Consider the following 23,823-nt stretch of genomic DNA (forward strand, 5'->3'; position numbering starts at 1 on the left):
CCCGCCTCTGCGTGTAGGTCACCTGAGGGCGTCTGTTCCCCGCCCAGACAGGACGGGGTTAAAGGAGCAGCCGCTTCGGGGGCTCTGGCTCACCCAGGCCGCGGGGAGGGAGGGGTACAGAGGAGGCGGGGCGAGCCTGCGGCGTCAGAGGCGTCGTGACGTTGCAGCAGCCTGAGGTGCGTCGTGCGTTCTCCCTGGGAACTTGTCCCCGGATCACGGGAGCCTGACGGTGGCGGGCTGCACAGGCTCCCGGGAGGGGTGGTGTGGAGAGTGACCTGTGCTCACACACAGGCTTTTTGGAGGCGGCAGCAGCAGCCCCAGCGTCTCACGCCCGTCTCTGGGGCCCGCGCTGATTGCTGCGGCTCGCGCCCGTCTGTGGAGCTTGTTTAGGCGGCGCTCTGAATCCCCTCTCCTTGCACGCTGTGAATCAAAGAGGCAAGAAAAAGACTCTTGCCTCTTTGGCAGCTGCAGACTTTTTCCCGGTCTCCCTCCCAGCCAGCTGTGGTGCGCTAACCCCTTCAGGCTGTGTTCACGCCGCCAACCCCAGTCCTCTCCCTGCGATCCAAGGGAAGCTGAGCCTCAGCTCCCAGCCCCGCCCGCCCCGGCGGGTGAGCAGACAAGCCTCTCGGGCTGGTGAGCGCGGCCCGGCGCCGAGCCTCTGTGCGGGAGTCTCTCCGTTTTTTCCTCTGCGCCCCTGTTGCTATGGGGTCCGCGCTGATAGCCGCGGCTCGCGCCAGTCTCTGAAGTTCGTTTAGGCGGTGCTCTGAATCCCCTCTCCTCGCGCACCAGGAAACAAAGAGGGAAGAAGAAGTCTCTTGCCTCTTCGGCAGCTGCAGACTTTTTCCCGGACTACCTCCCGGCTAGCTGTGGTGCACTAACCCCTTCAGGCTGTGTTTACGCCGCCAACCCCAGTCCTCTCCCTGCGATCCAACCGAAGCCCAAGCCTCAGTTCCCAGCCCCGCACGCCCCGGCGGGGGAGCAGACAAGCCTCTCGGGCTGGTGAGTGCTGCTCGTTGCCGAGCCTCTGTGCAGGAATCTCTCCGCTTTGCCCTCCACACCCCTGTGGCTGCGCTCTCTTCCGTGGCTCCGAAGCTTCCCCCCTCTGCCACCCGCAGTCTCTGCCCGCGAAGGGGCTCCTAGTGTGTGGAAACCTTTCCTCCTTCACAGCTCCCTCCCACTGGTGCAGGTGCCGTCCCTATTCTTTTGTCTCTGTTATTTCTTTTTTCTTTTGCCCTACCCAAGTACGGGGGGAGTTTCTTGCCTGTTTAGAGGTCGGACGTTTTCTGTCAGCGCTCAGTGGGTGTTCTGTAGGAGCAGTTCCACGTGTAGATGTATTTCTACTGTATCTGTGGGAAGGAAGGTGATCTCCGCGTCTTACTCTTCCGCCATCTTCTCTCCCCCCCTAACTAAAATATTAAAAGCAAAATTAATAAACACTCAAAGCTCAATCACTTCCAAATTATTTTTCATTTCTTATTATTTATGTTCTCGAGGTTATCCATACCTATTGTATCTGTGGTGGAAATCCTGTATAACAGTGCACTACTACACATCTCTTTTCAGCTCTGTATTCAGTGACATCATATTGGCGGCTCAAATTACCCATGGCTGGCAAATGCTACAAATCAGGTATTGATTTATTGTTTTGTTGATTGTCTAATCTTGAGAAATGTTAATGATGCAAATTAAAATGAAAAGTGTGTCATGCAGTTACATTATGAAGAATATAAAATTAAGGAAATATTCATTTATCATTTGAAAACTATTATCTGATTCAGCAAAGATGCGATGCACGTCATTCATGAGCAAATAAGATTCTGACACACATCTTAGTTGTTTCACTTTCCTCCTAACTTGTTATAGTAAACAAAAATATCAACCAGCTTTGATGTCACATATCAGATTTAATGATGAGGCATTTATTGGGAAAAGAGATGGCAGATTGGGATCTGACTCTTTTTGCCAAATCCTGGTTGAATTGAGGCCATAATTTGTCTATCACTACAAGAGTTTGGAAAATATCACTGGAAGCATTGTTAGAACCAATTGGTTATGTAGAATTTACAATAATAAGTATTGTGTATTTTACCATTAATTGCTAATTGTGTGCTACACATTCATGTCAATAACATTTATAATAAACTTATATACGTACTTTTTTCTTCAGAGAGCCTGTTGTTTAATATTTGTCAGCATACTACTGATAATTATTAAAATTTTCTCCTATTCCCTTATTTAATTCTGGAACAATTCCTTGAAGTAGGTATTATCCATATTTGTAACTATGGAAAATGAGGCCCAGAAGAGTTTGGAAACAGTACCAATGTCACATAGCTGTCAGAGAATATAGTTGGGTTGGGGTCTCAGGTATATTCTGGCCAGGGCCTGGGCTTTTGTACTGACACCACTCTGACACTGACATTTACTAGTTAAAGACCTCAGTTAAGTCACTTGTGCTACCTTCTGGCCTCAGCATCCTCTTCCATGAAAGGAGAATGACACTATCCATTCTTCCTCAGAATTGTTGTGAGGATCAAATGTGAAAATAATTTGTAAACGTAAGGTGCTAAAATATTACCTAATTATTTACTTAAGAGCTAGACATTTAAGATAGCATTTTGCTTGCAGAGCTTTACTATTTCGAGTCTGACTCAGGCTCCTTGAAAATGAACTTTTCCATATACTACCTGAAAAACAGAATATGCACTTCATTTTCTTTTGGAAATACTTTCTGTTATAAATTTCTAGATATTTTCCTGTTCTGGGCTTCTTTGCAAGTCTCCAACATCTATTTTGTAAACTTAAGCACTGTTAATTTTTTACAGTAATAGATTGATGGTTTCTTAAGGTGTTTGGCAGCTCTGTATGCCCACGTTTTTATCAGCCTAGAGCATCCCTGAGGGTAGTGTGTGACCAGAGGATTCTGGAGAAGCAGCCAAAAGCTAAAACCAATGCATAAGTGAAAAGAAAGAAAAACAAATTATTTTTTGAAAAGTGATCAAGTTGTTTGCGTTAGAGTATTGTTACTTATAACCTTGGATAATTTAAAGTTATTGGAGAATGTAAGTACATTTTAATACCCTCTGATACCTCAGTATTAGATTGAGGTATGGATAATAGATAATTTTGCCCTATATCTGTCTCCCAATGCCAAAGCACTTCCAGGTGATGACATTTTCTATTGCAATTCTGAGTGTTTACAGGCCTTGATTCTGCTAGGTAATTATAAAATCTACCGTGACAGTAAGGCTCACTGCATGAGCTAATGCCATGATATAGAATTAATCATACCTAAATGAAAAGGTCATTAGAGAGTTAAATTATTTCAGTGATACCAGAGTAACACCACATAAGCAAGAATTATCCTCCATTTTGATATAATAGATCCTGAAATTTAGTCATTAGTTTCACCTCACTAAGCCTATTTAATTACTGATGTGGTTAATTACTTAAGCCCATTGACCACTGTTTAGTATTCTGTTACTTATATTTTTGGCTCTTTGAAAAAAATGTTATGTCACATTCTTAACTTATCGTTATGCTTCACCTTAATTACTTCCTATGAGCTAACAGAGATGATCTAATAAAACACTAACAGTACAGGGCATAACTATTTCTTAAAAAAAAAACCAACCACTAACAGTTATTTATTAAACTTTTACTATATAGGGGATTGTGCATAGGTATAAAGGGAAACTGTTCTTTTCATGGTAAAATAAGTGAATTTCCTAACACATTAGAATGGTATTCAGTTTCTAAGGGGAGCTTTAAAGGCCTCCTTTGCCATTGTCCCTGACCAGAACAGAGCAGATTAAGAATCTGTGTAGAAATGTGCTTTAAGGAGTTCTGGATAATTTGAGGCAGAGAAATGGTGCAGTGTCACTTAACAGCTGAATGTCCATTTTCTCTGGCAGGTTAATGTAGTTTGCTGATGTAAATGTGTAATAGTCAGGATAGGCTAGGTTATGTTGCACTAACATACATTCCCATTATCTCATTGACAACAAAGATTTATTTCTTGCTTATGCCACATGTCCCCTGTGACTTAGCTCAGTCTTACATCCTCTCTGTTAGGGGCTAAGGCTGACAGAGGCGTCATCTTAATTTCCATAACCATCATGGTAGGGGGAAGAGCACATAGTGAATTACACACTTACATTTTCCCCAGAATTAACAAACTTACCACGTGCCCCAAAGAAACAGGACCAGAATATTCATGTCCAGCAATAATGACTATCACCCACCACCACTAAGGGCTTCAGTGGAGGGAGCAATAAATGGAGCAAGTCTCAAGAAACTCTGTTGTAGTTCTTCTTGCTCTGTGTGATCACGTCACTCCAGCTAAAATTCTATAACCTTTGAGCAGTACTAGATGAATTCAACTGAGCATTTTGGGTTACATGTGTGCTCTTTTTTTTTCTATATAATCTGTAATCTTTCAGAGATGCTTCAGTCCTCCTTTTACAATCTCACTGCATCCTGATGTTCTCATATAGAATTGATCAAAAGCAAAGATTTAATTATTTGAATAATTATTTTCCTATGTACAATGAGGGAAGGAACTGTAATCACTGCTTTTCCAAAGCATCTCACTCAGTGCCAAGGTCAGAGTGTTGCAAAATAAATGTAGGTTGTGTGAACAAATGAATGAATGAGAAGATAGAAATTCCAGCCAATTTGAAGGGGGTTGTCAGTTGGAAATATTTAATATCTATTTCTATTTTATTTCAGTTCTTATCTTTATCATTTCTTCATTCTACATCCTTTGGGCTTAATTTGTTCAGTTTCATGTTTTTCATTTTCTTAAAATGGGAGCTTAGTTCTATTTACACCTTTCTTTTTTAATATAAGCATATAAGCATTTAAAGTTATATGTTTCCCTTTAATCAGTACTTTTTCTGTGCTCCACAAATTTAGATATGTTGTATTTTAATTATTATTGAGTTCAAAATATTTTCTAGTTTCTGCTGTAATACGTTTTTTGATCCACATGTTATTTAGAAGTGATTATTTAATATGCAAATATTTGAGGTTTTTTTGGGTATATCATTGCAAATGAAGATAATTTAATATCATTTCATAATTAATGAAGACTTACCTTCTGGTTGAGCATATGGTATCTTTGTGAATATTCCTTGTGCACTTGAAATAGATGTGTATTGTTTGCTATTGTGTTCTATAATTTGCAATTAGTCAAGTTGATTGACAGTGTTGTTCAGATCTTTTATCTCTTTACTGACTTTTTTCTACTTGTTTTATCAATTTATGAGATATAGGTGTTGAAGTCTCCAAATATGAATGTTTCTTTCCTAGTTCTGATTTTAATATTTGTTCATAAAATTTAAAAAAATATTTATTATATTGTTAATTACAAAATGGTGAATTTGTCCATTTCTTTTATTCTGTAAGGAAGATCTCTCTCTCACACATAGCCTCTTGTCTTTCTTAAAAAGTATCTTTCTGGTTGTATTGATTCATTTTCTTGGTCAATGTATTATAAGCCATTATGATTATTTTTTTTTTTAATTTTTAATTTGTCCTAAATATCACCAGGAAAGTCCTTTCAGGTAATCTCTGTACCCTTTTAATGTATCAGTTTTAGTATATGAACACGTCTTTGATTTCTGATGCAACAAAATATTTCAAGCTCACCTTTTACTTTCCCAGTCCCAAACCTCATATCTTTTAGTTAGAAGTGACATTTAAAAACCAACATCTGGGGGCTTCCCTGGTGGCACAGTAGTTAAGAACCTGCCTGCCAATGTAGGGGACCAGGGTTTGAGCCCTGGTCCGGGAAGATCCCACATGCCGCAGAGCAACTAAACCCATGCGCCACACCTACTGAGCCTGTGCTCTAGAGCCCATGTGCCACAACTACTGAGCCCGTGTGCCACAACTACTGAAGCCTGCACATCTAGAGCCCATGGTCCACAACAAGAGAAGCCACCGCAATGAGAAGCCCACGCACCGCAGCGAAGAGTAGCCTCTGCTTGCTGCAACTAGAGAAAGCCTGCGCACAGCAACGAAGACCCAATGCAACCAAAAATAAATAGTAAATTAATTAATTAATTAAAAAAAACAACATCTGGGCATTGTATTATATGTACTAATTGCTTTGGGTGACATTTCTTCTAAGACCTTCAATGGAAGAGTTTGCAAGTATATATTTTTAAGCAATCATTAGTTCATACTGATACTGCTAATTCAAATCCAACAGCACAGGGTTCGTCCTCACATTTTCCCATTCCATATTTGTATTTCCTTATCTCAGTACATATCAATGTCTACACATTTAAATATCAAGTGGAAGAAATAAATGGAATACTGACTATAATTTGAATAACCTAAAAGAGGGAAGGAAAGCAAAGAAAGAGAACTAAACTCATGGCATAAATATAAGACAAATAGCAAAATATTAAACAAAAACCCAAGCATGTGTGTGCTTATTTTCAATTTAAATTTTTTTAAGAAAACACTGCAGTTAGGAGGCAGAGATTACCAGGGTGGATAATAAAAGCATAGTCAAGCTATATGTTGTCTATAGGAGATGCACATTAAATATAAGGACAAGGTAAGCTAAAAGTAGTAGGATGACAAATTATACCTCATGCTAAGAGTAAACATAAGAAAGCTGATGTATATATATTAATATCAGACAAGGTAGACTTCAATCCAAAGAGTATTGTTAAGGATAAACAAGTATTTCATAATAATAAAAGGATCGTCTTATCAGAAAGGCAGAATGTCAAAGTACTTAATAAAAGGGCTTCAAAATACATGAAGCAAAAAGGCAGAATCAGAGGGAGAAGAAATAGACAAATGATTATAATAATGTTTGGAAATTTTAATACCCTTCTTTTAGTAGTTGATAGAACAAACAGACAAAAAAATCAGTAAGCATAAAATATCTGAACAACTATGTCAGCCAACTTGATATTTAGAGAAAGCTAGACTCAACAACAGAACAAGGAATGTTCATCAATGCAGGCAAATACTCCTTATGGACCATATTAAATAAATCTCATTAATTTAAAAGGATTGAAATCATACAGGGAATGTTGGCTTACCACAATATAATTAAATTAGAAAATGATAAGTAAAATATGTACAAATCCTCTAATGTTTGAGGGGAATAAAATCACATGGTTCTAAACAACCCATAGTTTAATGTCAATATCAAAAGAGAAGATAGGAAATATTGGGAACTGAATGATAATTAAAATGCAATATATCAACATCTATGAGATGTAGCTACAGGATACTATATAGGAAATTTATAGCTTTAAATATTTTAATAGAGGGAAAAAAATAAAATCATTGTTCTAAGCAAACTATGGCCTTAAGAAAACATAAAATAAGGAAAAGAAAAAATAAGAGAATATCCATAGATAGAAAATTAACAGACAATAGGTAAAATTAAAGTAGTCAAAATTGGTTCTTTGAAAAGATTAAAAAAATTGATAATCTTTAAGAAGACTGATCAAAAAATAAAGACAAAATAAATTACCAATATTAGAAATGAAAGGGGGATATCACTGTAGATTGTATAGATATGAAAAAGATAATAAAGAAGAATGATAAATGACTATAAATTTGACACCTTGTATGAAATAAACAAATCTTTGAAAAATCACATATACTAAAACGAATCAAGAAGAAGTAAAAAATCTTGGATAGCCATATATCAATAATAGTAATTTTGTAGCTTAAAGATTTCAGACAAATTATTTTGGCTTCACCGGTATACTGTAACAAACATTTAATGAAGAAACAACAACAGTATTGCACATGTTCTTTCAGAAAATAAAGGAAGGAAAGATTCCTCCAATTTTTTGATGTATGCAAGATATTAGTGATATCATGGCTTCCCTGGTGGCACAGTGGTTAAGAATTTGCCTGCCAATGCAGGGGGCACGGGTTCGAGCCCTGGTCTGGGAACATCCCACATGCCGCGGAGCAACTAAGCCCGTGTGCCACAACTCCTGAGCCTGGGCTGTAGAGCCCGCGAGCCACAACTACTGAGCCTGTGTGCCACAACTACTGAAGCCCGCACATCTAGAGCCCGTGCTCCGCAACAAAAGAAGCCACTGCAGTAAGAAGCCTGTGCACCGCAATGAAGAGTAGCTCCCACTTGCTGCAACTAGAGAAAGCTCACGTGCAGCAAGGAAGACCCAATGCAGCCAAAAATAAATAAATAAATAAAATAAAATTTTAAAAAGATATTAGTGATATCAAACTTAACAATGCCATTATAAGAAAGGAAATTTAGAGAGCAATATACCTTATAAACAAAGACACAACATTTGTTAACTAAGAATATCAAATCAATCTAGCAATATATAACAAAAGATAACAAATTTATACTATGACAAATTCAGTTATATCTCAAGAAATTAAGGTTAATTTATTATTCAAAACTAAGTCAATGTAATGGAATACTAGATAATTAAAAAAGAAACTACTGCTATGTACAACAGCGTGGATGAATCACGAATTCATTATGCTAAATTAAGGAACCCAGTATTAAAATGTTATATACCGCATAATTTCATTCATTTGGCATTTTGGAAAAGGCGATAATATAGGAGGACAGAACAGATGAGTGGTTTCCAGGAGTTTGATTGAGAATATGTTGTGAATACAAATGAAATGAATGAGATAGTTCTTTGGGGTATAGGAATATTTCTGTATCCTACTCTGGTTGTAGTTATGGGAATACATGCACATGTAAAAACTTACTGAACTTTACACCAAAAAATGTGACTTTTGCTCTATGTAAATTAAAACAAATCCAAAAACAATTTTATTTTTTATATTAATAGAAAAAAGCAGATAAACTGTCATCTTAATAAAATTCAGACAATGCTTTTGACAAAAGTCAATATCCCTTTATGATAAAATATCCTAGCAAATTAGGAGTAGAAAAAAATTTTCTTACTATGACAAAGGGTATTTGCAACAAACCTAGAGTTAACATTATACTGACTGATGAAATAATGAATACTTTCGCCCTAAGATTGAGAATAAATACACCCACTCTCACTATGTCTGTTCAATGCTGTATTGGGCAACAAGGCTAAAAAAACCCCTCCCAATTCCAGAATATGTTTTCATATTTCAGTATCTACGGAGGAGGAAGGCCCACTAGAAGGATGTTGGAATGGAGACCTAGTACCCAACAGAGGTAGGTACCATTATTATTTACATTTTGCAAATACCGAATCTTAGAAATGCTATTTAGTTTGTTGTTAAGGCTGAAAATTGAACACTAAATTTTATGTTTCTAACCACTAAGCTGTACTTAATAAGTTACACTCAGTTTCTCTTTGCATCTTGTTACTTTACCTCAACATTTTGTATAATCTTTGGTCCAAGGTCTATGATCCAGAGAATAATGACATCGGAAGTCTTGTTTGGAATATTTGAGAAAACTTTCGCCATCTGAGGCTTACTGTTTTTTTTAATCCAAACATTTTTAGCTACTCATTTTTAATTAAATGGAACATAATTATATGATTAGACTCAGATGAGCTACAGGGAAATTTACCAATGTATTTGAAACTAAAAGATAATTGGAAAGCCTATCTGTGAGGCCCAAAACTTTAAGAAATACATACTTTAGTTTTATCAGTGGCTTTGCACTGAAAATTATTCTGGGCCTGCAAAGACAAAGCTCATTCTGGAGAACCGTACTGCAGAATTTCATGACATTCTGAGTTCATATGGCAAATTAATAAAGGACATCATTCTGGGTCCCTTAAAGTTATGTTTTGCGTTTTACTTTACAAGTTACTTAGAAATTCATTCTTCTATCTTGGCATGAGATTAGTTCAGCCTCCTAAAGGCTATCAGCAGTGTCTTTGAGTGACAGGCTCTATATTGGAAGTTAAGACTTCTTAGTTTTAATTTGTATTTCAGAGTACTAGTTTGTAGGTGGGAGAAGCTAAAGTCCCTTCCAGAACCCATTCTACCTTGTTGGAGATAGTTTCTGGACACTGCAGTGCTTGAATGGTGCTTGTGTTCACTGCCAGCTTTTATGGAGGATCTTTATTTCCTTCTGACCCATTTAAGCCTGTTAGGTGATGAGAGGAAAATGAAGGAAGCTCTTCCTTCATTATGTACTGCTATTATGTACATTATGTACTTCTATTATGTACTGCTTCCTCACTGTCACCTTTACTGGGTCCCAGAAGGGAGAGTATAAAATACCAAAGGAGAGTGTAAAATCACAGGTAGAGATTAGTATATTCAAAGAATGAGTTTCCTGCTGGTATCCTGTTTTGTTTTACGTTTTGGTTTTTAGAACAGAGTTCCACTCTAATATCCATCACAAGCTTTTTTTTTTTTTTTAATTTTTTAATCTAAGAGAATTATTTTTTCTATGATAAGATTTGGAATTACCTTCAGGCAATTACTTAATTCAGGAACTATCTGCTGAATACCTAAACCAGTGGTGGGAAAGGAATTTTGTTGAGAAGGAAAATAGTGCAAGTAAAATATTTTTGGCTAGTAAAGTATTAATAATTAAGTTCATGGAATATAAAAAATGAGAAATGACATTACAGTACATTTTATTAAGTGGCCTTGTAAAAGAGAAGTGAAGATGAAAGGACATGAGTAATTGTTTATTAATTTGAAAAATAAGTAGGGAGGTGTGGACTTGTGTGGATATTCTGTTTCCTCTATTAAGTTTATTTCTGTCAATAGGCATAGTTGTTTTCATTTTTTAAATATCGTATTAGCAGAAATCGGTGGGTAGAGAGAGCAGATATCAGTGAGCCAGAAAGTTACCAAAAAATGTAGGAAGTATAATGATTAAAAAAAAAATACCAGATGGAATGGATCACTAATGATATGTTGTCAGATGCCAGTATAGCCAAATGTCTTCAGAAGATAACTGACCAGGTAGGCTTCAACTCCTATCTCCTAGAATACTAATACCCTCATGGTCCCACCAAGTGCAACAGGAGGCCAAACAGTCAAGAAAGCAAATCATAAACTATGGAAGCTTAATAAATCAGTAAAATAGATGTTGAAGGATGTATATGTGATAAGAACTAGGGTCATGTGAGGAATTAGAAATGTGGAAGGTTAGAGAGAAAAAAGGAAAATCTGTCTATCTATATATCTTATTAATTTACTGATTTCTGTATAAGCCAAACTTTTCCCTGTGTTTTTGAGTTAAAGTAGGCTACAGTTAATTAAACTGAAACTTGTATAGGGTTTAAGATTGACTTTCAAAACATTTTATTTCTCATTAAAAACTCCAATCAACTAGTAGCGGCTACTTGAATTGCTCTATGGGGTTGTATCGTGAAGCCGTATTCAAGTTCTGTGAGAGTGTCATAATCAATTACTTATGTCTACAGTGATCATGAGAATGTCTGCAGTGATTATGACTTCTTACCCTGAATGAGACCTTTCAAAACAGATTGCTCTTATGTGAACCAGGGCTCAAATCAGACTAGGATTGAAAATTTGTCAGACTTCTAATGTCAAGCAGATATGGAGTTTGATGAGGACTAGATGGCCAGTGACTGTATGTTCTAGAGACCAACTAGAGCCTAAATATAAAAGACAGTTTGAACCCAGACATGAAGAAGAAACTGGACTCACATTAGATCAGATGATTCTTGGCTTGGAATCAAAGATTTGAGGAGAAAGATTCAGCCAATAGACTTCAGAATGTTCTTGGTTAAGGAAGGCTGAGATTGGCTGATACGAGGTTTTGTTTTCTTGGGTGATCCCTGGTTTATGGATAGTGCTTTTACATCTTTTTTGGACTTTGGAATATAATACATAAGGATTCCATATGCTTAGGGTATATCATTGAATATGTTCACTTGGGTTCTGATAATATAGTACATCCCAGCCTTAAGAGAACTGGTTGGCAGTTCTTGGGGAGATAACAATTCCTGTAATGGTTTGTTTGCTTTTTTAAAGATAGGCTTGTAGGAAAAGCAGGCACAGTAATAGAATGCTTAAAAATATTGGACAAAGTTGGATGCAATTTGAGCGTATGTAGACCAAATTCAGTGATTCAGTAGGAACTTCTGTCTCTGAGGCTATAATGGACTTAGAAAACCAAAAGACACATCAGTGAGAAGAATGATTAATGCAACATTACTCTTAGCAATGTCAGTCAGAATCCAAGATCCTAGCCATCTGCTGGAACAGGTAACTGACAGAAATTCCAACATACAGACATTGACTTTGCTATAAAAAAGCTAGGAAACCAAGCAGGGTAATTGTGAATGAGGTAGGGACCCAGTTATCAGTGAACTCTAATCAGTGGATTGGTGGCATTGGACTGATAAAGCAATATCATGAGATTCCTTCTACTTCCCTACCAGGGCCTAGTTATAAGGCTAGTTAAAACCTATGGAAGGAAGCTATGACCAGGCTCAGAATCAAGGGCTAGAATTCTGGATATGAAGAAAAGAATTTGTCAGGTACTTCAAGTTTTATTAAATTTTTGAAGTTCTCTGTGGATGTAATTTTACAGTCTCTTTGCAGGTCTATTCTATTGATTAAGGGAGTTAAAATAATTTTATAGTTATATATAATAATTGATTGCTCTCCTGGAGATAAAATTCTTCCTACTCTATAGCTGTGAGTGTGGAAAACGGTGTCCTTTTGAGATAGTAAAACCAAACCAGGGAATTCCTTGCAGTCCAGTGGTTAGTACTTGGCCCTTGCACTGCTGTGGCCCGGGTTCAATCCCTGGTTGGGGAACTAAGATCCCACAAGCTGCGAGGAGTGGCCAAAAAATAAAAAATAAATAAAACCAAACCAAACCAAATGTACAGTTAATTGAAAGCAAGAACTTTCCCTGAGGTCCATGGATCTTTAGGGTTTACGAGTGGAGTTTGAAAAACCACTAAACTGGTGAAGCTCTATCATATATTTTTTAAAAAGTTTTCATTGTAGTATAAAATATTTTATAACATATCATATAGGTGTACAACTTGATGAATTTTCTCAAAGTAAACACAGCTCTGAAATCAGTGCCTGGAACAAGAAATATTGTCAGCATCCCTGAAGGCCAGTATCCCTTCCATTCACTAATCCTCTAACAAGGGTAATTGCTGTCCTGACTTCTAACCCCATAGGTTTATTCTAGTACTGATCTAAGTGGAATTCTATAGAAAGTGCTTTATTCGTCTGTCTTCTTTCTCTTGCCATTTTACTTGTGAAGTTTATTCATGTTATTATGACTAGGTGTAGATTGTTCATTCTCATTACTAAATAATGTCCCACTGTGTGACACTGCCATGATTTACTTATCTATTTTACTGTTGATGGGTATTTAGATAGCTTCTAGTTTGGAGCTATTGTAAGTAGTATGTCAATGAATGTTTCAGTGCATGTGTTTTGGTAAATATATTTTGGCATTTCTGTTGTATAAATCTAGTAGTGAAATTTCTGGGTCATAACTGTAGACCCTCTACTTTCATCCGTCTGATTATCTCTCTAATTTCAATGTTCACTCTTCCATCTTTTCAAAATGGCATAGTGAAGTTTATGGTTTGAATCTCTCCATTTTTTTTTGCAACAAAAACATGGAGTAATAGATTAAGCATTGAAAATTAAATTTAAAAAGATATATCAGTGCTCCAAAGAAAGATATTTCCATAAACTAGAAATGAAAACACATACTCATTGTGCATCGTGATAGATAATAATAAAACCACACCAAAATATTATCCTCGAACTAGAAAATATCAAGGATAAAAATGAAATTTTAAGTGCAAGTAGGGAGGAAAAAACAAGTTATTTACACAGCAACTATAATCATAGTCGACTTCTCATCAGCAATGCTAAATACTGGAAGATGAGGAAATGCTATTTAAAAATGCTGTTTAAAAAAGATGAGGAAATGCTACTTAACATTGAAAACTATCATTCAAAGAAGCGGGGTAAATTAAGGTATTGCCAGGGATACAAAAAGCAAGGAGTCTTTCCTCCTGCACATACTTCTCGGAAAGAATTATTAAAAACGTGTTCAAAAGGAAGCACATGCATAAAACCTTGACCACACTTTAGATCAGGTGTCATCAAACTTTTTCTGTGAAGGGTTGGATAGAAAATATTTTAGGCTTTACGAGCTACATCATCTCTGTGGCAACTACTCAGTGAGGCTGCTGCATTGTGAAAGCAGCCATGGACAGGATGTAAAGGATGGTGTGGCTGAGTTCCAATAAAATTTTTTTTTTCTTTTTACAAAAACAGGTGGCAGAGCATCTATGGCTCACAGACTATAGTTTGCTGACCACTACTCTAGATCACAAAGAGAGACTCAAAAAAATTTAAAAATGTGATTATCTCTCTCTGTGCTACATCTGGTCTGGTCCTATTCAGTATCAGAATTAGTATAGAAATGGCATAAAGTTCTTAATCCCTGTATTTGCAATATTTCTTTCTTTAGATTTTATATTACAAGATAATATAATTACAATTCTGTTTTAGAATCCAACAACAACATATCTTGGATCATTTTTATTTCTAATAGTTATTACCAATGCACACGAACCTTGGCTTTTCAGAAGAAGTGCTCTCTTGTGGAGAGAGCCCCATCATGCCCTGAAATGCTGGGGTCAGATGGGTCTCCACAGATTTTTGTGCCGTTGGACAGAACAAAAGTGTCTTCTGGGCTGAGTGCCACTTGGAAGACTTTGTACGATTACTCAGATGCTTTTTCCTTCATTGCTGTTTCCATGTCTCATTTCAGAAGAACCTCACTGCAGAGGAACAATCTTCTCTCAGGGCTGGATTTAGCAGAATGTGTTTGATCATTTAATTTCTTCATGCCCTCAGTGCAGAAGGGTTACATTCATATTACTGGTTATTGGCAGAGTTGGCAATTTTTTAAGTCAATTGATTTCCTGGCACTAAAGATTACACATTTAGAAACAGTTTTATCAGAAGAAATATGAAGCAAATGCTTAAGTCTCTAAATCACTCTCAGGCTTCAATGTAGCTTGGTTATTCATACAATTTGAGTTAGAAACTGGGGACCCAGACAAGCAGTGCATGCCTGCTAACATTGACAAAAAAGATACAATATGGAAAGTTTCTATTCAGTCTATTCCTAAAAATGTAATTTTTTCCTGGCTCTGTATTCTTCTACATACTCCTGACTGAGAAATGCGTGTTTCTTTTAATTCTTTTACTGACTTTATTTTTTTTCTGATAATATTAACTATGTACTTTTTTTAAGTAATAGATTTAAGGATTTCAGAGGTGGAAGAGACTCAAGATATCCAATGTGTTATCTGATATCAAAACCCTTCTACAGTATTCTTGCTAAATAGTCACTTAGCTTTTGCTTGATTACTTCCTATAATGGATAATTCACTATATCCCATGATTGCCCAGGCCATTCTCAGTCAAGTCCTATTGATTAGAAAAATTTTTTCTTATTATAAGTGTAATGTTAAATATTGAATTTGTATAGTAGAGATTTTACATAGAGGGTTGAAAGATAAAATTTGTACAATAGAAGTTATATCCAGTGTGATTTTGAGTAGTTATGACTATGCAACTCTGATCATTTAGTATAATAAAGGTTTATTTATGACCTCCATTATTCCAAAAATGATTCAAGAAGCCTGAGACAAAAAGCATGACAAGCAAGATAAAGTTTAAAGTAGGTGAAGAAAACAGGCCCAAAAGAAATTAAGAAAGGGAAATGATATCAGCTAAAATTATGGTTTATCATAAAATTTGTGATATTAAATACTTCATACTTACTAGTCTAAGCAGCCAAAGCAAAGAGAGATACAAGATAATTTATGGTTAAGGCAGAGCTATTGTTTTCCTTGGTAGGCAAACCGTGGGTCCCCATAACGGATATATACAGGGATGTACTGAACAAAGTCCTCAACCATATCTTCCCAATATATATTTCAGAAGAAGCTTGCTGATAACATGCTACACAGCAATCCAAGTGTGGTTTTGTAGAAGTAGTTCTGTTGCCCTATAAGAGACCTATGGCCTAGTAGCCTGGTTTGACTCAAGGATAATTTGGAATATAAATGGGAAGAGATAATTTGAACATCTACAAAAATTCCATAATTGAACTTTTTATATGAATAGCATAACAGAAAATAAAATGTCATATTCTTTGGCATGATTCAGAAGTACAGAATTTTTAAGTGGTTTCTTAAAGACATGTTCAAATACTTTGACAATGAACTGAGTAACAGAGAGTTGATGTCATTTTAAAATAAAAGTAACCTAATGAAGACAAGCACCTATGTAGATAATTCTCCTTGAATGAGTTTGCATTTATGCACGGCAGGTGGGCATGTAATTCACGAGTTCACTATGCAATCCTGAAATGCCATCTGGAAACTAACCAGTACACTCTAGACTAGTGGTTCTCAAACTTTAGTATATTGAAGAATCACTTGGGAACCTTGTCAGATATGCAGATCTCCCCACAGCCAAATATTCTGTGTGGAATATAGGAATCTGCATTTGCATGTGATGTGGACACCTTTTGCAAAACATTGCTCTAGACATGGTAAATCTCTGCTCTGGGGCTGAGATTACTATAGAGTTAGCCAAAATTATCAGTAGGTCATTATTCACAAATTTTGTTTCATTTAATTATTCCCCCCTTTGGAGTTGGAAGATTATGTCTCTTTTTTCACAAGATTTCTATAAGACTGCCTTCATTCATTTAAAGTTCCAGGGACTTCCCTGGGGGCACAGTGGTTAAGAATCCGCCTGGCAATTCAGGGGACACGGGTTTGAGCCCTGGTCCGGGAAGATCCCACATGCCGCAGAGCAACTAAGCCTGTGTGCCACAACTACTGAGCCTGTGCTCTAGAGCCCGTGAGCCACAACTGCTGAGCCCACATGCCACAACTACTGAAGCCCACACGCCTTGAGCCAGTGCTCCGCAATGGGACAAGCACCAAAATGAGAAGCCTGCGCACCGCAACAAGGAGTAGCCCTGACTCGCTGCAACTAGAGAAAGCCTGCGTGCAGCAACGAAGACCCAACGCAGCCAAAAAAAAAAAAAAAAAAAGTTCCACGTTCAGAGAAAGATAAAGTAGATTTCCAGAGGTAATATAAAAATCTTTTCTGGTTAAGAATTTTCAGTGAACCTCTACACTGTACCACCAAATTGCCAGGTAACAACTTTGTTTTTATACTGTATTAATATAGTTCATTGACTTTTAGTATTATTATTCTTGGAAACTTCTTTTTATTGTTCACAGGATGCCTGAGGGAGACCATGTTATTTATAGTTGTGTGGTTATAAACAGATTGAGAGACACAATCTGTGTCACTAAGTATATGGGGCATAGCAGGATGGAAGAGGCAGTTTTGCTTCTGGTAATCCACTTATCTTCCTGTATGTGCTGGTGAAAAATGAATTATATGGCTACCTGCTTGAGTGGCTCAGGTGAAAAATTTGCATATTTCAGCTCTTCTACAATCTGGTTATTTGCCTTCTTAAAAACAGAGCTGCTAAAAACAATGTCATGCTTAAATTCACACTAAGAGCAATGACAGAGAATGAACTTCTCTTTGTCTGTCTTAAACTCTGACTTCATTTACCTAATCACTTTCAACATTTTCAGAGTCAAACACTGAAGAATGTAAAGCTCTTTGACTAAAGCAACAAAGCTGACATGTGTTCTTTCTACTATTTGTCAGGCACTGTGTTAGGTTATGGGAAAAAGGGAATGAATAGGACAGATGATATCCCCAAGGAGTTCACATTGAATCCCCTCACCTCCTTTTTGGGCTCTCCACTGCTGTACCTCATCCTTGATCCACTGGGGGAATTTCTCACTGTGAGACAGGTCACTAGGTGAAGAAATCACTTCACCAGGTTATTTTCTATTATCAGGGGTTTAAAAATATTATGTTTTGACAATAAAGTGTTATTGTGTTTCTAAGCTTAGAGAGTAGAAGTAACAAATGAAATCAGTTTTTTGCTTTTTGTTTTTGTTTGTTTGTTTGCTTTTAAGTATCAGGAGGGAAAAAAGGAGAAACATAGAGTAGGTAATGAAGTGGCTGTGATTTCTGATTTTCTTTTCACCTAGGGAAAACATAATCACAGGGGTTTTGTGCCGCTTATATTGATGTGCTATGCTTTCTTTCAAGGTGAGTGAGATGCTAGCAGTTATATACAGATGATAAGAAATTCTGAGAATATTGAATGAAAGGATTTCTTTCCTTAGTGAATGGGCAATCTTCCTTGCTTGAAAGAATGCCCTCAAATAAAAGCCCCTGAAATGGCTTTAGATGCAAACTTGGTTACAGCTTCTGTAGAAAAGCCAAGTTTAAGAAACACTGAACCATCAAGAAGATATTTGATGAGTTAAAAGGTGTTTTCTATTCTAGCTGGGTGGCAGGAAGTCAAGTTAGGCCAAGTAGTAACTAATAAATGATTTCAACAGGTAGTATTAATGAGAAAATTAGATGTGTATCCTGAGAGTATTTAAATCTTTTTTTCTAATTTGTGTATCATCTACTTTAGTATTTTCAGTGATTTTCTGGTATAATTTTTTTTCTGTTTTATTAAATTGTTTCATCAAAAGCCAACCAAACAAACAGAACCCTGAGTTTTGAAACATGCCATATATATATATATCTCTCTCTATATATACATATATATAGATATATATATGTATATATATATATACATATATATATGTGTGTATATATATATATATATATATATATATATATATATATGTGCCTGTATTAATTCCAACTATGGGATGTTTGGTTTTTAGAACAAAGGAGTGTAGAAAGAGACCACTGATTTAACTAGCTAAATGATGGAGGGAAATGGCTTTAAGCAGATTGGTTGTAAAATTAAATTAAAGAAATTTATGCCGAAGACGGCATCTTCAGCTGACACTTCATGCAGGCATGCAAATCGTGACTTCCCAGACTCCAATTTCTCTGTTCATTCTCACTTGCTTTTCTTGGAGACGACATTTCTTCACACAGGTTTTGCCTCTACTCAGTATTCACTTCAAATCCTTCCTCAAAGCCTCTGTCCTCCTGGGGGACGTCAGAGTTGCTCCTCCTGACTCTGATCATCTCTTTCCTTTAACCCTTCTGCCACTAACATGTTCCACGTACCATAACCCACGGCTTTTTCTGTCTCTGGGATTGCACAGAGAACACACCCAAAGGACAGGACAAGTGTAGTCTCTCCCTGTGCAGTCTGACAGCTCTTCTCAGAGGGGAAAGGTCATCGAAAAGGGATCTAACTAGAGACCAGGATGCCCGCTTCTAGTCCGCATTCCACCCCCAGTTAGCCACGGAACTTGGGCTCATCAGGCATCTCTCTGGTCTGTAACGGGTGTTAAAAGATAACCTGAAACATATTAAACATGTGAAGAATTTATTTGAGCAAAAATAGATTTGACACAGGCAGCGCCAATCAGGAAGTGGTTAGGTGGCCAGGGGAAGGACAGGAGCCAGGGTTAAGCACGTACAGAGAAAGTGGAGGCGTTTGCCTGGCTATAGCTTAAAGCCTAGTTTGCTCTTTGTGATTAATTGTTTCTTAGCTCTTCAATTTCATAACTTTGGCGCATTTACAGGCTTAGATTTTGGTTTATGTTTGCCGTGCTGGCATTAGAGCTGCCTCAGTCTAATGGTTTCCTTGTTTAATTAATTGAACAACAGATATCAGCTGCTCACCTGCAGACGGAACTGATGTGACAGGTGAGGTAAATGAGATGTGCTTTGTAAACTGTTAAGTGCTCTGTGAACGTGGGGACGCTGCATCCTGTTCAGTCTCTCTGGTCGGCAGCGACCGCTTCCTGGGCATCTGACCTGTGCCACTGCGCAGGGCCTTGCTCTGGGAAAGCCTGGTGCCTGGTTAAATGTCCTGCTGTCGCCCGCTGAAATTCTTAACCACTTTGTCTTTTCACTTTTGGTTCATAAGTCAAGGCCGAGGGAAAATGGAGCACAGGAGAAGATGCTTGGAAATAAGCATAATATGCACCTCCTCTGCTCCTTGCTGCCTTATTTGAATATGACATGAAATTCCAAGATATTTGGGGGTTAAGTATTGCTCAAAGCCACTAGGAGGTAAGATGTTAAGACTATGACTGAGTAAGGAGTGGGAGGCATGTACTGACCGCCCCTAGAGACCACACATCCCGGTTGAACCAAGACTTGTCTCTAACGCAGAAAGAAGGCCATGATGGCATTCTGAAAAATAGAAACAGCCACGGAGCTCTACCATGCCCTTTCTTACTTGTGTCACTTCCTTGCATTAGCCAACCACTTACACTGAAAGTAATGACATGAAAAGGAAAAATAGGGCTTCCAGTTCCTTCTCCTTTTAGTTCTTCCTTACACATCAGTCAGCCAAAGTGTAGAGTGTCAGTAGAATGTATGCTTATCAAGAAAGGAAATAAAGATGGTGATGATGGTTGTACAATATAAATGTACCTACTACCACTGAACTATCCACTTACAAATGGTTAAGGTGGTAAATTATATGTTATGCTTGTTTTACCACAATTAAAAATATTAAAAATTAATTTTAAAAAGAAGTAAAATAAAACCAGTTGAATTAATTTTATGGAATGTTTCTGCTGTTCTGGTGAGAATGAAATATACATGTACTAACCAAGACATATGAATTACATAATTTTGTGATACTGCAACTGAGTTAAATTCTCTCATATTTTCATTTAAAATGACATTGCATAATATAAAGTGAATGATAAAATTTCTTCCATTTAAAGTTTTAATTTAAAAAAGTTTGAATTATGTTAAATAGCAAATATTAAACAATATGACAAGTTGAGAGAAAGACTACAAGAAGAAAGGAAAAAATTATATTTTAGTACTTTTAGAGGCATTGTTTTTTCTTGCTTTTTAAATGAGGGGCCCCAGATTTTCATTTTGTTTTAGACCCTGCAAATTATGTATCTTGCCCTGTTCATCTGTACAGGTGTACAGCAAAGTGAATTGGTTATACATATACATGTATCCACTCTTTTTTTTTTTTTTTTAGATTCTTTTCCCATATAGGTCATTACAGAATATTGAGTAGAGTTCCCTGTGCTATACAGCAGGTTCTTATTAGTTATCTATTTTATATATAGTAGTGTGTATATGCCAATCCCAATCTCCCAATTTATCCCTCCCCCACCCCCATCCCCTGGTAACCGAGACATACACTTTTAACCTGAGCCTTTTACCCATGTCATGTTGTTAATAAGCTTATTCTGTGGGTTCTCTTCCTTTACTTTTGTCTTCAATTCATTTCTTGATATATATGCTATTTGAGAGACTATTCAATGTCTCAGCCTGGCATTCATCAGTGACAACATTTAACAATGAAAAGTTAATGAAGCAGAAATGGTTTTAATTGTTCATAACCATCTTTTCACTTTTACTAATTGCTTTGTGGGTTTTCCATACATCTTTTGGTTAAAAGAATTCTCAAAAATAAAAGAAGAAAGAAAGAAAGGGACACTTTTAAATTCTCACATGCCTTTTCAAGTCCTTCTTACCAAGTCCATAGTAATAAAAAGAAAAAAAGGAATATTCCTTGCAGCTCTGAAGACCCCTAAGTGCTAAGTTAGACATTGAAAGTTGGTCTGCCTCGCTTTTAATCACTCTTTACGTCTGTTGTTCCTTTTTAAAACTTTTCTTATATATTTATTTGCCTTGTGCTAATATTTTCATATTATTGATTACTGACAAGAAGAAGAAAAGAGCGCTTAATAAGTTCCTTTCTTCACTATAGTTCACTGATTCCATTTTATCCCCTCCTCTTCTCCCTTTCTGTACCTATATCATCACTGACTCAAGGGCCTGTCATCTTCAAAGCATGCTTGAGGCCTGTGTCTTGGCTGCAGGGAACCAGGCAGGTATTAAACCTTAGCATCTTGCTGTTCTTTTAAAAGTGAAAGGGTCAAGAAAATCCACCCTGTTGCTCACTTGGTAGATCATTCTAAACTTAAGCTGTTATTTTTGTTTTTAAGGGATATAAAATATGCTGCCTTTCATATTAAGAAAGACCCTATTGTCCTCCTATCACTAGAGCCTGCACTTTGAATTGTATTTCCAGTTGGAGCAATGATCCATCCACATCCCCTTTCAGGATCGGCTCTGGGACCAACAGCCTACTGTGAGAGGTACATTTACTGGAGTGATTGGTGCAGTCCAGTTTGTAGCTGAGAAACAGATTATCCACAAGCCAGGTTTATTAGAACCTGTTTTCTGTTTCACTAATATGCTCTACTTTGATATCACCAAACTTAATGGACCCTCTCCTGTGCTTTGGTTAGCTCTACTTTGTAGCATTTGAACACTGACACCTACTTTTTCCTCTTTTGGTTTCTAGGTCATCCTTTTCTCTCTTTTATTCTTTCTCCTTATAGTCATGTATCTTTTTCCAGCAGCTTCTTTCCTCTAGCAGTTCTTCTTCAGTGCCAATGTTCTCCAGCGCTTGTTCTCAGCCCTGTTTTCCTTTTACTCTATAGTATTCTTGGTGATCTCATTCAAACCACGGCTTCACCTGCTATGTCTACCCTGTTGACTTCTTTCCTGCCTAGATCTTTCTTGAGTTGTTTTCTATATATTTATGGTATCAATTAGGAAAGTATCAGTTATTACTCACAGAAAATCTGACAAACAGCTGAAAAAAATAGTGCATATTTTTTCCCACATACTGAATAATAAATCCAGAGATAGTCCATCTATGGATTTTGCAGAAGACCTTCTAGTCAGTAATGATCCAAATTCCACCTGCCTTTTTGCTCCAGCATTGTTAGCATATTGGCTTTTGTCTTCATGCTTGTTGCTTCCTAGTCATGCAATGGATACTACATCTCCTGGCATCACATCCAGAAAGGGAACATGGAGGAAGCAATAAACAGCTGAGTCTATTTTTTTAAATTAGAATGCAAAATATTCACTAGAAAGCCCACCCAACATATGTTCAGATGCATCTCTGATAAAGTTTCACTTGGCTCTCCATAATTTTAAGGTGGACTATAAAGTTGATTATTAAACTTTCTTCTTCAGTAATGGATAAAGGCAAGGGAGAATTTAGTTATGAAAAATTCATCCATAGTTTGAGGTACCCAATCCAGCTTTGGCCCATCTATTTTCAAACTTGACATCTCCAACTGAATATTCCACAGATACCTTAAACTCAGCCTACAGATTTTTTGGAGTGGGGTAAAACTTAGAAAAAAGGAATGGCAAATGGTGAGTTCCCTGTTTTTGTGGTTTTAGCCTGGGGATGAAAATCATGTCTTGATATAAGACAGCTGAAACATCCATAGAAAACCTACTAGCTTCATGACCAGAGGAATCAGAGGACAGAACTTATGGCAGCTATAGCTGAAGGAAAGTGAGGGGGTCATCCCAGAAAGGAGAGAGCCAGAAAATGGAAACCCCAGGTATGTGTAAACTCATACTTATAAAAGATAATGGTACCTATGATTTTGTACATTGGTTGATATAAAACGTTTCCAGAAAGGTTCAGAGAAATTCAAGGAAGCCTGAGGGTGAGTATAAGAGAGTCAGGTAGACTTTCCTAGAAATTGTACCACTTTAACTAGATCCTGAAGGATCCACTTTGTTCTTCCAAGGAAGGATGACAAAGATGCATGACCAATGAGCCATCAGGATCAATAAAATTCTTGGCCCCTATAGTTTAAATCTTAGGGAAAGGAATATGGGTAATGCTATAGATATTCCTGCAGGGAAAATTTGAGTCCCAAGTGATTTAGGGAAGCTCTTTAGAACTAAAATATATATGAAGCCTATACCTGGACTTCTAGATGGAGAATGATAGAAGCATCTGATTAA

At 37.1% G+C, this 23,823-nt stretch overlaps 1 protein-coding gene across 6 annotated transcripts in view; it reads left to right on the top strand.

Moving 5' to 3' along the window:
• LOC309665724 (uncharacterized protein) overlaps window positions 1-23,823 on the top strand; it is a 608,811-nt gene that overhangs the window by 245,019 nt on the left and 339,969 nt on the right. For 5 of the 6 annotated variants that reach the window (XR_014266649.1, XR_014266650.1, XM_082472434.1 and 2 more), the window contains 2 exons: window positions 1,564-1,629; window positions 9,122-9,184. Coding sequence is in view for 2 of the 6 variants with exons in the window: in XM_082472435.1 (XP_082328561.1) it covers window positions 1,605-1,629; window positions 9,122-9,184 (88 nt within the window). In the remaining 4 variants the exon portion in view is untranslated. Of the gene's footprint in view, window positions 1-1,057; window positions 1,630-9,121; window positions 9,185-23,823 lie in introns of those variants that run through there. The other variant, XM_082472436.1, reaches the window with a different exon arrangement.

Source organism: Balaenoptera physalus, assembly GCF_965194825.1.
Source record: "Balaenoptera physalus genome assembly, chromosome: 8".
NCBI classification, from domain to species: Eukaryota; Metazoa; Chordata; class Mammalia; order Artiodactyla; family Balaenopteridae; genus Balaenoptera; species Balaenoptera physalus.